At 52.8% G+C, this 14380-nt stretch overlaps 1 protein-coding gene across 1 annotated transcript; it reads left to right on the top strand.

Annotated features, from left to right (window-relative positions):
• The first annotated feature begins 336 nt into the window (after positions 1–336).
• Positions 337–12359, top strand: LOC121275168 (ras and Rab interactor 2-like). Its single transcript, XM_041182586.1, has 4 exons — positions 337–704; positions 8550–8681; positions 10749–10912; positions 11600–12359. Exons 1-4 carry the CDS (start codon positions 419–421, stop codon positions 11963–11965), a joined length of 948 nt encoding a protein of 315 aa, XP_041038520.1. The 5' UTR covers positions 337–418; the 3' UTR covers positions 11966–12359.
• Positions 12360–14380: the final 2021 nt, after the last annotated feature.

Below are 14380 nucleotides of genomic sequence, written 5' to 3'. Positions count from 1 at the left end.
GATTACAGAGATAGGGAGGGGTGAAGGGGCAGGAGGAGGTTACAGAGATAGGGAGGGTTGTAGGGGCTGGAGGAGGTTACAGAGATAGGGAGGGGTGAAGGGGCTGGAGGAGGTTACAGAGATAGGAAGGGTTGTAGGGGCTGGAGGAGGTTACAGAGATAGGGAGGGGTGTAGTGTCTGGAGGAGGTTCCAGAGATAGGGAGGGGTATAGGGTCTGGAGGAGGTTACAGAGATAGGGAGGGTTGTAGGGGCTGGAGGAGGTTACAGAGATAGGAAGGGTTGCAGGGACTGGTGGAGATTACAGGGATAGGGAGGGTTGTAGGGGTGGAGGAGGTGACACCCCCATCACCAACCCCGATAGTTCACCTCACTGACCGCCTCTACTTGCCTCCATACAGAGCACCTCCTAGAGGTGGCCATGCACAAGAGCGTGCTGAAGCCCCTGCGCCAGACCATCGAGGGCAGTCTGCGGGAGTTCCACACTGCCGATGGATCACTCCAGCAGATCAGAGACAACACACAACTGGTGAGGCAGAATGGACCACAGTGCCTGGGAGTGCGAGCTGGTGCCCTGGACACAGGGGCCATCGAGAGGGTCAAACAGAAGTTTGTCATGATGCAGAAAGCGTATTCTCCAGTGAAGAAAGTCAACTATCTCCTTCAAGCCTGTAAACTCATTTATGAGAGAGTAAAAGGAGCAGGAGGTAAGAAATGCAGAGTTCCCTCTACACTGTCCCGATCAAACACTCCCAGGACAGATACAGTACAGGGTTAGATACAGAGTAAATCTCCCTCTACACTGTCCCCATCAAACACTCCCAGGACAGGTACAGCACGGGGTTAGATACAGAGTAAACCCTCTACACTGTCCCCATCAAACACTCCCAGGACAGGTACAGCACGGGGTTAGATACAGAGTAAATCTCCCTCTACACCGTCCCCATCAAACACTCCCAGGACAGGTACAGCACGGGGTTAGATACAGAGTAAAGTTCCCTCTACACTGTCCCCATCAAACACTCCCAGGACAGGTACAGCACGGGGTTAGATACAGAGTAAAGCTCCCTCCACACTGTCCCCATCAAACACTCCCAGGACAGGTACAGCACGGGGTTAGATACAGAGTAGATCTCCCTCTACATCGTCCCCATCAAACACTCCCAGGACAGGTACAGCACGGGGTTAGATACAGAGTAAAGCTCACACTACACTGTCCCCATCAAACACTCCCAGGACAGGTACAGCACGGGGTTAGATACAGAGTAAATCTCCCTCTACACTGTCCCCATCAAACACTCCCAGGACAGGTACAGCACGGGGTTAGATACAGAGTAAACCCTCTACACTGTCCCCATCAAACACTCCCAGGACAGGTACAGCACGGGGTTAGATACAGAGTAAAGGTCTCTCTACACTGTCCCCATCAAACACTCCCAGGACAGGTACAGCACGGGGTTAGATACAGAGTAAATCTCCCTCTACACTGTCCCCATCAAACACTCCCAGGACAGGTACAGCACGGGGTTAGATACAGAGTAAAGCTCCCTCTACACTGTCCCCATCAAACACTCCCAGGGCAGGTACAGCACGGGGTTAGATACAGAGTAAATCTCCCTCTACACTGTCCCCATCAAACACTCCCAGGACAGGTACAGCGCGGGGTTAGATACAGAGTAAAGTCCCCTCTGCACCGTCCCCATCAAACACTCCCAGGACAGGTACAGCACGGGGTTAGATACAGAGTAAAGCTCCCTCTACACTGTCCCCATCAAACATTCCCAGGACACGTACAGCACGGGGTTAGATACAGAGTAAAGCTACCTCTACACTGTCCCCATCAAACACTCCCAGGACAGGTACAGCACGGGGTTAGATACAGAGTAAAAATCCCTCTACACCGTCCCCATCAAACACTCCCAGGACAGGTACAGCACGGGGTTAGATACAGAGTAAAGCTCCCTCTACACCGTCCCCATCAAACACTCCCAGGACAGGTACAGCACGGGGTTAGATACAGAGTAAAGCTTCCTCTACACAGTCCCCATCAAACACTCCCAGGACAGGTACAGCACGGGGTTAGATACAGAGTAAAAATCCCTCTACACTGTCCCCATCAAACACTCCCAGGACAGGTACAGCACGGGGTTAGATACAGAGTAAAGCTCCCTCTACACTGTCCCCATCAAACACTCCCAGGACAGGTACAGCACGGGGTTAGATACAGAGTAAATCTCCCTCTACACTGTTCCCATCAAACACTCCCAGGACAGGTACAGCACGGGGTTAGATACAGAGTAAAGCTCTCTCTACACTGTCCCCATCAAACACTCCCAGGACAGGTACAGCACGGGGTTAGATACAGAGTAAAGCTCCCTCTACACCGTCCCCATCAAACACTCCCAGGACAGGTACAGCACGGGATTAGATACAGAGTAAAGCGCCCTCTACACCGTCCCCATCAAACACTCCCAGGACAGGTACAGCACGGGGTTAGATACAGAGTAAAGCTCCCTCTACACTGCCCCCATCAAACACTCCCAGGACAGGAACAGCACGGGGTTAGATACAGAGTTAAGTTTCCTATTCACTGTCCCCATCAAACTCTCCCAGGACAGGTACAGCACGGGGTTAGATACAGAGTAAATCTCTCTCTACACTGTCCCCATCAAACACTCCCAGGACAGGTACAGCACGGGGTTAGATACAGAGTAAATCTACCTCTACACTGTCCCCATCAAACACTCCCAGGACAGGTACAGCACGTGGTTAGATACAGAGTAAATCTCCCTCTACACTCTCCGCATCAAACACTCCCAGGACAGGTACAGCACAGGGTTAGATACAGAGTAAAGATGCCTCTACACTGTCCCCATCAAACACTCCCAGGACAGGTACAGCACGGGGTTAGATACAGAGTAAAGCTCCCTCTACACTGTCCCCATCAAACACTCCCAGGACAGGTACAGCACGGGTTTAGATACAGAGTAAATCTCCCTCTACACTGTCCCCATCAAACACTCCCAGGACAGGTACAGCACGGGGTTAGATACAGAGTAAAGCTCTCTCGACACTGTCCCCATCAAACACTCCCAGGACAGGTACAGCACGGGGTTAGATACAGAGTAAAGCTCCCTCTACACCGTCCCCATCAAACAGTCCCAGGACAGGTACAGCACGGGGTTAGATACAGAGTAAAGTTCCCTCTACACTGTCCCCATCAAACACTCCCAGGACAGGTACAGCACGGGGTTAGATACAGAGTAAATCTCCCTTTATACTGTCCCCATCAAACACTCCCAGGACAGGTACAGCACGGGGTTAGATACAGAGTAAATCTCCCTCTACACTGTCCCCATCAAACACTCCCAGGACAGGTACAGCACGAGGTTAGATACAGAGTAAAGCTACCTCTACACTGTCCCCATCAAACACTCCCAGGACAGGTACAGCACGGGGTTAGATACAGAGTAAAGCTCCCTCTACACCGTCCCCATCAAACACTCCCAGGACAGGTACAGCACGGGGTTAGATACAGAGTAAAGCTCCCTCTACACTGTCCCCATCAAACACTCCCAGGACAGGTACAGCACGGGGTTAGATACAGAGTAAAGCTCACTCTACACTGTCCCCATCAAACACTCCCAGGACAGGTACAGCACGGGGTTAGATACAGAGTTAAGTTTCCTATTCACTGTCCCCATCAAACTCTCCCAGGACAGCTACAGCATAGGGTTAGGTACAGCGTAAAACTCCCTCTAAACCGTCCCCATCAAACACTCCCAGGACAGGTACAGCAAGAGGTTAGATAAAGAGTAAAAATCCCTCTACACTGTCCCCATCAAACACTCCCAGGGCAGGTACAGCACGGGGTAAGATACAGAGTAAATCCCCCTCTACACTGTCCCCATCAAACACTCCCAGGACAGGTACAGCAAGAGGTTAGATACAGAGTAAAGGTCCCTCTACACTGTCCCCATCAAACACTCCCAGGACAGGTACAGCACGGGGTTAGATACAGAGTAAAGTTCCCTCTACACTGTCCCCATCAAACACTCCCAGGACAGGGACAGCACGGGGTTAGATACAGAGTAAAGCTCTCTCTACACTGTCCCCATCAAACACTCCCAGGACAGGTACAGCACGGGGTTAGATACAGAGTAAATCTCCCTCTACACTGTCCCCATCAAACACTCCCAGGACAGGTACAGCACGGGGTTAGATACAGAGTAAAGCTCCCTCTACACCTTCCCCAACAAACACTCCCAGGACAGGTACAGCACGGGGTTAGATACAGAGTAAAGCTCTCTCTACACTGTCCCCATCAAACACTCCCAGGACAGGTACAGCACGGGGTTAGATACAGAGTAAAGCTCCCTCTACACTGTCCCCATCAAACACTCCCAGGACAGGTACAGCACGGGGTTAGATACAGAGTAAAGTTCCCTCTACACCGTCCCCATCAAACACTCCCAGGACAGGTACAGCACGGGGTTAGATACAGAGTAAATCTCCCTCTACACTGTCCCCATCAAACACTCCCAGGACAGGTACAGCACGGGGTTAGATACAGAGTAAATCTCCCTCTACACTGTCCCCATCAAACACTCCCAGGACAGGTACAGCACGGGGTTAGATACAGAGTAAATCTCCCTCTACACTGTCCCCATCAAACACTCCCAGGACAGGTACAACACGGGGTTAGATACAGAGTAAAGCTCCCTCTACACTGTCCCCATCAAACACTCACAGGACAGGTACAGCACGGGGTTAGATACAGAGTAAAGGTCCCTCTACACTGTCCCCATCAAACACTCCCAGGACAGGTACAGCACGGGGTTAGATACAGAGTAAAGCTCCCTCTACACCGTCCCCATCAAACACTCCCAGGACAGGTACAGCACGGGGTTAGATACAGAGTAAAGCTCCCTCTACACTGTCCCCATCAAACACTCACAGGGCAGGTACAGCACGGGGTTAGATACAGAGTAAAGCTCTCTCTACACTGTCCCCATCAAACACTCCCAGGACAGGGACAGCACGGGGTTAGATACAGAGTAAATCTCCCTCTACACTGTCCCCATCAAACACTCCCAGGACAGGTACAGCACGGGGTTAGATACAGAGTAAAGCTACCTCAGCATTGTCTCCATCAAACACTCCCAGGACAGGTACAGCACGGGGTTAGATACAGAGTAAATCTCCCTCTACACTGTCTCCATCAAACACTCCCAGGACAGGTACAGCACGAAGTTAGATACAGAGTAAATCTCCCTCTACACTGTCCCCATCAAACACTCCCAGGACAGGTACAGTACGGGGTTAGATACAGAGTAAAGCTCCCTCTACACTGTCCCCATCAAACACTCCCAGGACAGGTACAGCACGGGGTTAGATACAGAGTAAATCTCCCTCTACACTGTCCCCATCAAACACTCCCAGGACAGGTACAGCACGGGGTTAGATACAGAGTAAATCTCCCTCTACACTGTCCCCATCAAACACTCCCAGGACAGGGACAGCACGGGGTTAGATACAGAGTAAAGCTCCCTCTACACTGTCCCCATCAAACACTCCCAGGACAGGTACAGCACAGGATTAGATACAGAGTAAATCTCCCTCTACACCGTCCTTATCAAACACTCCCAGGACAGGTACAGCACGGAGTTAGATACAGAGTAAATCTCCCTCTACACTGTCCCCATCAAACACTCCCAGGACAGGTACAGCACGAGGTTAGATACAGAGTAAAGCTCCCTCTACACTGTCCCCATCAAACACTCCCAGGACAGGTACAGCACGGGGTTAGATACAGAGTAAATCTCCCTCTACACTGTCCCCATCAAACACTCCCAGGGCAGGTACAGCACGGGGTTAGATACAGAGTAAAGCTCTCTCTACACTGTCCCCATCAAACACTCCCAGGACAGGGACAGCACGGGGTTAGATACAGAGTAAATCTCCCTCTACACTGTCCCCATCAAACACTCCCAGGACAGGTACAGCACGGGGTTAGATACAGAGTAAAGCTACCTCAGCATTGTCTCCATCAAACACTCCCAGGACAGGTACAGCACGGGGTTAGATACAGAGTAAATCTCCCTCTACACTGTCTCCATCAAACACTCCCAGGACAGGTACAGCACGGGGTTAGATACAGAGTAAATCTCCCTCTGCACTGTCCCCATCAAACACTCCCAGGACAGGTACAGTACGGGGTTAGATACAGAGTAAAGCTCCTCTACACTGTCCCCATCAAACACTCCCAGGACAGGTACAGCACGGGGTTAGATACAGAGTAAATCTCCCTCTACACTGTCCCCATCAAACACTCACAGGACAGGTACAGCACGGGGTTAGATACAGAGTAAATCTCCCTCTACACTGTCCCCATCAAACACTCCCAGGACAGGGACAGCACGGGGTTAGATACAGAGTAAAACTCCCTCTACACTGTCCCCATCAAACACTCCCAGGACAGGTACAGCACAGGATTAGATACAGAGTAAATCTCCCTCTACACCGTCCTTATCAAACACTCCCAGGACAGGTACAGCACGGAGTTAGATACAGAGTAAATCTCCCTCTACACTGTCCCCATCAAACACTCCCAGGACAGGTACAGCACGAGGTTAGATACAGAGTAAAGCTCCCTCTACACTGTCCCCATCAAACACTCCCAGGACAGGTACAGCACGGGGTTAGATACAGAGTAAATCTCCCTCTACACTGTCCCCATCAAACACTCCCAGGGCAGGTACAGCACGGGGTTAGATACAGAGTAAAGCTCCCTCTACACTGTCCCCATCAAACACTCCCAGGACAGGTACAGCACGGGGTTAGATACAGAGTAAAGCTCTCTCTACACTGTCCCCATCAAACACTCCCAGGACAGGTACAGCACGGGGTTAGATACAGAGTAAAGCTTCCTCTACACTGTCCCATCAAACACTCCCAGGGACAGGTACAGCACGGAGTTAGATACAGAGTAAAGCTCCCTCTACACCTGTCCCCATCAAACACTCCCAGGACAGGTACAGCACGGGGTTAGATACAGAGTAAATCTCCCTCTACACTGTCCCCATCAAACACTCCCAGGACAGGTACAGCACGGGGTTAGATACAGAGTAAATCTCCCTCTACACTGTCCCCATCAAACACTCCCAGGACAGGTACAGCACGGGGTTAGATACAGAGTAAAGCTCCTCTCTACACTGTCCCCATCAAACACTCCCAGGACAGGTACAGCACGGGGTTAGATACAGAGTAAAGCTCCCTCTACACTGTCCCCATCAAACACTCCCAGGACAGGTACAGCACGGGGTTAGATACAGAGTAAAGCCCCTCTACACCGTCCCCATCAAACACTCCCAGGACAGGTACAGCACGGGGTTAGATACAGAGTAAAACTCCCTCTACACTGTCCCCATCAAACACTCCCAGGACAGGTACAGCACGGGGTTAGATACAGAGTAAAACTCCCTCTACACCGTCCCCATCAAACACTCCCAGGACAGGTACAGCACGGGGTTAGTTACAGAGTAAAGCTCTCTCAATACTGTCCGCCTCAAACACTCCCAGGACAGTTACTGCATGGGTTAGATACAGAGCAAATCTCCATCTACACTGTCCCCATCAAACACTCCCAGGACAGGTACAGCTCGGGGTTAGATACAGAGTAAAGCTCCCTCTACACTGTCCCCATCAAACACTCCCAGGACAGGTACAGCACGGGGTTAGATACAGAGTAAAGCTCCCTCTACACTGTCCCCATCAAACACTCCCAGGACAGGTACAGCACGGGGTTAGATACAGAGTAAAGCGCCCTCTACACTGTCCCCATCAAACACTCCCAGGACAGGTACAGCACGGGGTTAGATACAGAGTAAAGCTCCTCTACACTGTCCCCATCAAACACTCCCAGGACTGGTACAGCACGGGGTTAGATACAGAGTAAAGCTCCCTCTACACAGTCCCCATCAAACACTCCCAGGACAGGTACAGCACGGGGTTAGATACAGAGTAAAGCTCCCTCTACACCGTCCCCATCAAACACTCCCAGGACAGGTACAGCACGGGGTTAGATACAGAGTAAAGCTCTCTCTACACTGTCCCCATCAAACACTCCCAGGACAGGTACAGCACGGGGTTAGATACAGAGTATAGCTCTCTCTACACTGTCCCCATCAAACACTCCCAGGACAGGTACAGCACGGGGTTAGATACAGAGTAAACCCTCTACACCGTCCCCATCAAACACTCCCAGGACAGGTACAGCACGGGGTTAGATACAGAGTAAAGCTCTCTCTACACTGTCCCCATCAAACACTCCCAGGACAGGTACAGCACGGGGTTAGATACAGAGTAAAGCTCCCTCTACACTGTCCCCATCAAACACTCCCAGGACAGGTACAGCATGTCCCCTCTCTGCCCCCTGTGTTGGTTAAGGCGGGGTAGGTGCAGCACAATGGATATGTGCTAATGGTTGTTGTGTGACAGTGATCTCATGGCCCTGTCTAACTGCCTGTCTCTCTATCTCTGTCTGCCCCAAGGTGAACCCTGTGGTGCTGATGAGTTCCTCCCCATGTTGTCCTATGTCATCGCGGAGTGTGACATGCCGGAGCTCATTATGGAAGTGGAGTATATGATGGAGTTACTGGACCAGTCAGAGCTGATGGGAGAAGGTAAGCAGTTTTTGCTGGGGTGATATCAGGTCAATGTCAGGCCCTGAACTTCTCAATGAATGTTATTGAAGGGATATGGACCCAAGCTGGGATTGAGTGCACTGATATCTGGGAGACAGTGATGTTCTGGTAATGTCACTGGGCCAGTAACCCAGGGACCCGGGTTAATGCTCTGGGGTCGTGGGTTCAAACCCCACCAGGGCTGCCGGTGGAATTTAAATTCAGTTAATAAATCTGGAATTGAAAACTAGTCTCAGTGACGGTGACCATGAAACTATCATCGATTGTTGGAAAGACCCATCTGGGTCACTAATGTCCCCTTTAGGGAGGGAAATCTGCCCTCCTTACCCGGTCTGGGCCTACATGTGACTCCAGACCCACAGCCGCTCACCATCCTGACTTGGAAATATATCGGCCGTTCCTTCACTGTCGCCGGGTCAAAATCCTGGAACTCCCTCCCTAACAGCACTGTGGGTGTACCTACACCACACGGACTGCAGCGGTTCAAGAAGGCAGCTCACCACCACCCTCTCAAGGGGGCAATTAGGGATGGGCAATAAATGCTGGGCCCAGCCAGCGAAGCCCACATCCCGTGAGAGCGTGACGAACAGAATGGCAGTAAGGGGTTGAATGGCCCCCTCCTGAGCCTCGACCCCTCCCTGCTCACACCCAAGGTCCCAGGAGATTCAGCTCGGTGTGGCGAGCGTGAAATAGCGGCACTCAGCTTTCCCCGGGGGCCAGCTTTCTGTCAGCGCTCGCTCCCCACCTTGGCAGCGCCGAGACACCCCCGCCAGACGAGGGGAAAATCCTGCCCATGGAGCGAGGGATCCTCCACCCTCCAACTCCCCGTCCGCTAACTCGACGCACTGTCGTCGGGAATCCTTCCCTATCTGTCAGAGACTTCTGGGGAGCCAGAGATTGATCCCGATTTAGCACAGTCGCTAAATAAATCCGACCGTGAATTCGGGAGAAACTCCTTCACCCAGAGAGTGGGGAGAATGTGGGACTCGCTCCCACAGGGAGTGGTCGAGGTGAACAGTATCGATACATTTAAGGGGGAAGCTGGATAAACACATGAGGGAGAAAGGGATAGAAGGATATGGTGATGGGGGGGAGATTGAGAGGGGGTGGGAGGCTCGGGTAGGGCAGGATCACCAGCAGATGGGCTGAATGGCCTGTTTCTGCGACTTACCCACTTTACATTCAGGACCCCTGAGGTCAGCCCGTCATTGGGGTGGTTAATATCCAGAGCTGCTGATTGGACAATGTGGTTGACAGCTTCTGGGTTCCTTTGTTCTCCAGGAGGGGAGACACCCAGTAATTGTGTGTAAATAGACATCGAAAGCACACCTTCCATTCGATCAGAGAAGCAGAGGGAGGCCATTCAGCCCACTGTGCCTGTGCTGGCCCTTTGAAAGATCTATCCAATTAGTCCCACTCCCCCTCCCCTGCTCTCTCTCTCCCCACCACAGTCCTGCAAATTTCTCCTTTTTGAGTATTTATCCAATTCCCCCCCTTCTAAAAGTTCCTATTGAATCTGCTTCCACTGCCCTTTCAGGCAGCGCCTTCCAAAACCCAACAACTCGCTGTGTCAAAAAAACATTCTCCTCATATCCCCCTCTGGCTCTTTTACCGATTCTCTTCAATCTGTTTCCCTTTGGTTACCGACCCTCCTGACACTGGAAACGCTTTCTCCTCATTCACTCTATCCAAACCCTTCCTGATTTTGAACGCCTCGATTCAATCTCCCCCTTAACCTTCTCTGCTCTAAGGAAAACAATCCCAGCTTCTCCCAGTCTCTCCACATGAGCTGAGGTCCTCTCATCCCTGGGAACGTTCTAGTAAATCTCCTCCACACCCTCTCTGAGACCTTGACATCCTTCCTAAAGTGTGGGGCCCAGAATTGGACAGGATCCTCCTGCTGGGGTCTAACCCGTGTTTGGAAAGGGTTTCACATCACAGCCTTGTTTCTGTATCTGTGTCTCCATTTGTAAATCTCATTTATTCTTATTGAAATCCCTCAGTGCTATTGTAAATTAAACCCTGTCTGCCTCTTTTACCCCTCAGGTGGGTACTACCTCACCAGCCTGTACGCCAGCATGGTTGAGCTCCAGAATTTCCATGTGGATCAGGTTGTGGTTGGGATCAGTAATGAGATCAGACAGTCGCTGAAGCAGTGGCACAAGAGAAGGAGGACCTATGAACCAATGCCCTCGGTCAACGACTTCCAGGTCAGTGCTTATCCCATCACGCTTCCCCTCAACGGGTCCTGAAACCCACCCCCCCCAAGGCAGAGCGGGAAACAGGCTGCATCCTGGGCCTAGTGCCAAGCTTGTCCATCCAGGTGGGCAGAAGGTGGGGGTGGTGAGCTGTCTTCTTGAGCCGCTGCAGTCCATGTGGTGTAGGTACACCCACTGTGCTGTTAGGGAGGGAGTTCCAGGATTTTGACCCAGTGACAGTGAAGGAACAGCCGATATATTTCCAAGTCAGGATGGTGAGTGACTGGGAGGGGAACTTCCAGGTGGTGGTGTTCCCCATGTGTCTGCTGCCCTTGTCCTTCTAGATGGTAGTGGTCGTGGGTTTGGAAGGGGCTGTCGAAGGAGCCTTGGTGAGTTCCTGCAGTGCATCTTGTAGATAGTACACACACTGCTGCTACTGTGCGTCGGTGGGGGAGGGAGTGATTGTTTGTGGATGGGGTGCCAATCAAGCGGGGCTGCTTTGTCCTGGATGGTGTTGAGCTTCTTGAGTGTTGTGGGAGCTGCACTCATCCAGGCGAGTGGGGAGTATTCCATCACACTCCTGACTTGTGCCTTGTAGATGGTGGACAGGAGCCTTGCGAAGTTATTGTGTGAATCCCGAGGTAGTGATGGGGCCTGTCGGAATACGAGTTCTCTTCCTCTCTCTCTCTCCCTCCTCAGAACTTCCTGCGCGTGGCCTACCACGACCCGGACAACGGCTGCACCGCCAAGACAATCGTGCTGAAGCCGGCGGAGACAACCGAGAAGCTGTGCCGTCTGTGTGCCGAGAAGTTCAAGGTCCAGGACCCCAGGGAGCACGGCCTGTTCCTGGTGGTGAACGACAGATGGCGACAGCTGGCGCCTGACTCCCAGCCGCAGCAGATCAAGGCCGAGCTGAAAGGCCAGGATGACTCTGGCTACTACCATTTCGTCTACAAGCCCACCGAGCAGGAAAGCCCCCCCACCAGGGGCGACCGCAGGCTCCTCCGGGACAACGCCATCGACCTGGGGGGAGAGCCCCTGCCCGAGGAGGGGGATCGGGCCTGACAAGGGGAGGTGTCTAGAGTGCAGCGAGGCCTACTGGCTTCCATGGCAACGGCTGCTCCCTCCAGCCGAGGCCTACACAGCCTGGGGCTCCCCTGAAAACTTTTGCACCACCAATTTGAGCTTGCGGTCTGGATATAGGCCTGAGAAAGAATGACTTAGAGAAGCTGCTCTGAGTCAAGAAAGGTCCAGGTTAGGCTCTGGGCCTGTAGCAATCGAAGTGACTCCCAATATTCAATTCCAAAACTGGTCTTTAAACTGTCGGTGATTTAAGCCATGTCACTGTGTATGTGTGTAACGTATCTGCGTCCCAGAGAGGAAGGCTGATATCCTATTTAAACTGTGTGATATGTACAATGAGATTTATTATAACGTGAGCTGGCCTCACTTAACCTCCCACCTGTTTCTATGTCCTTTTATTTCTGCACTTCCTGGGGCCTGACTTTGTGTTATTCATTCACGGGATGTGGGCGTCGCTGGCCGGGGCCCAGCATTTATTGCCCATCCCTAGTTGCCCCCTTGAGAAGGTGGTGGTGAGCTGTCTTCTTGAGCCGCTGCAGTCCATGTGGTGTAGGTACACCCACCGTGCTGTTAGGGAGGGAGTTCCAGGATTTTGACCCAGCGACAATGAAAGAACGGCCGATATATTTCCAAGTCAGGATGGTGAGTGACTTGGAGGGGAACTTCCAGGTGGTGGTGTTCCCCATGTGTCTGCTGCCCTTGTCCTTCTAGATGGTAGAGGTCGTGGGTTTGGAAGGTGCTGTCTAAGGAGCCTTGGTGAATTCCTGCAGTGCATCTTGTAGATGGTACATACACTGCTGCTACTGTGTGTCGGTGGGGGAGGGAGTGAATGTTTGTGGATGTGGTGCCAAACAAGCGGGGCTGCTTTGTCCTGGATGGTGTTGAGCTTCTTGAGTGTTGTGGGAGCTGCATTCATCCAGGCAAGTGGGGAGTATTCCATCACGCTCCTGACTTGTGCCTTGTAGATGGTGGACAGGCTTTGGGGAGTCAGGAGGTGAGTTACTCACTGCAGGATTCCCAGCCCCTGACCTGCTCCTGTAGCCACAGTATTTATATGGCTGGGTCCAGTTCAGTTTCTGGTCAATGGTAACTCCCCAGGATGTTGATAGTGGGGGATTCAGTGATGTTAATGCCATTGAACATCAAGGGGCGATGGTTAGATTCTCTCTTGTTGGAGATGGTCATTGCCGGACACTTGTGCGGTGTGAATGTTCCTTCGATGGGCCGGTAACCCCTGTCACTGAGGGATGGTGGGGGGGTGTGGGGATGATGGGGAACCCAGAAGGAGTTTGTCCCAGTCCCCTTAGTCCCCAGTTTTTACTGATCTCTCCTTCTGGGAGAATGAGAAGCTGGTGCTGCCTGGGATAGAATGGGAAGGATGGACTTTAAATGGGCCCCGAAGGCTGGTGGCTCACTGGTTGACATTCAGAGGCTCCGATCTGGACATTGACCAACCCCCACCCCTCACCCCCGGGGGCAGTGGTCCCAGTGATAATGAGCTCCCCTCCCCCACCCTCACCAACACCCCCCCCCCACCCCCACAACACACTCACGTTGCCTCCTAAGAGGGCAGCTGAGGGTCTAGGTTGGGTGGGCAACGGAGCATCAGCCGGAAACCAGAGACAGGGGAACATTTCCGAGACGTCTCCTCAGATAGAGGCTGGAGGAACGTCCAACTCTTCCTCACCAAAAGCACCTGATTCTGGCTCAGCTCCACCGCCTGAAACAAGATCAACAGATTCTAGTTTCCTAACAACTCCTTGCATTTACCTAGCGCCTTTAGCACAGTGAACCACCCCCGAGGATCTTCACTGGAGGGTCAGTCTGACCCCGCGTCACATAGCGGGGTATCGGGGACAGGGGGACCAGAAGTAGAGGGAGGGGGAACCAGGACGAGGGAACAGAGGGAGGGGGATCGGGACTTGGGGCTGAGAGCGGAGTCCCTATGGGGAGGGCGGGACGAAGAGGGTGACCCGTGTATGCGGGGGGGTGGAGTGAGAGTGTGTGTGTGTGTGGGGGGAGTGAGTGTGTGTGTGGGGGGAGTGAGAGTGTGTGTGTGGGGGGAGTGAGAGTGTGTGTGGGGGGGGAGTGAGAGTGTGTGTGGGGGGGAGTGAGAGTGTGTGTGTGGGGGGGGAGTGAGAGTGTGTGTGTGGGGGGGGAGTGAGAGTGTGTGTGGGGGGGGAGTGAGAGTGTGTGTGTGGGGGGGGGAGTGAGAGTGTGTGTGGGGGGGGGAGTGAGAGTGTGTGTGGGGGGGGGGAGTGAGAGTGTGTGTGGGGGGGGGAGTGAGAGTGTGTGTGTGTGGGGGGAGTGAGAGTGTGTGTGGGGGGGGGAGTGAGAGTGTGTGTGTGTGTGGGGGGAGTGAGAGTGTGTGTGGGGGGGGAGTGAGAGTGTGTGTGG

Source organism: Carcharodon carcharias, unplaced genomic scaffold, assembly GCF_017639515.1.
Source record: "Carcharodon carcharias isolate sCarCar2 unplaced genomic scaffold, sCarCar2.pri scaffold_1144_ctg1, whole genome shotgun sequence".
In the NCBI taxonomy this organism is placed as follows: domain Eukaryota; kingdom Metazoa; phylum Chordata; class Chondrichthyes; order Lamniformes; family Lamnidae; genus Carcharodon; species Carcharodon carcharias.
This window is presented reverse-complemented; position numbering and strand designations above follow the sequence as displayed.

Excerpts from the sequence above, each read along its gene's own strand:
- LOC121275168 (XM_041182586.1), top strand. The coding sequence starts at position 419 with ATGCACAAGAGCGTGCTGAAGCCCCTGCGCCAGACCATCGAGGGCAGT. Across the intron at positions 705-8,549 it reads GAGAGTAAAAGGAGCAGGAG|GTGAACCCTGTGGTGCTGAT; the intron begins GTAAGAAATGCA and ends GTCTGCCCCAAG. Across the intron at positions 8,682-10,748 it reads GTCAGAGCTGATGGGAGAAG|GTGGGTACTACCTCACCAGC; the intron begins GTAAGCAGTTTT and ends TTTACCCCTCAG.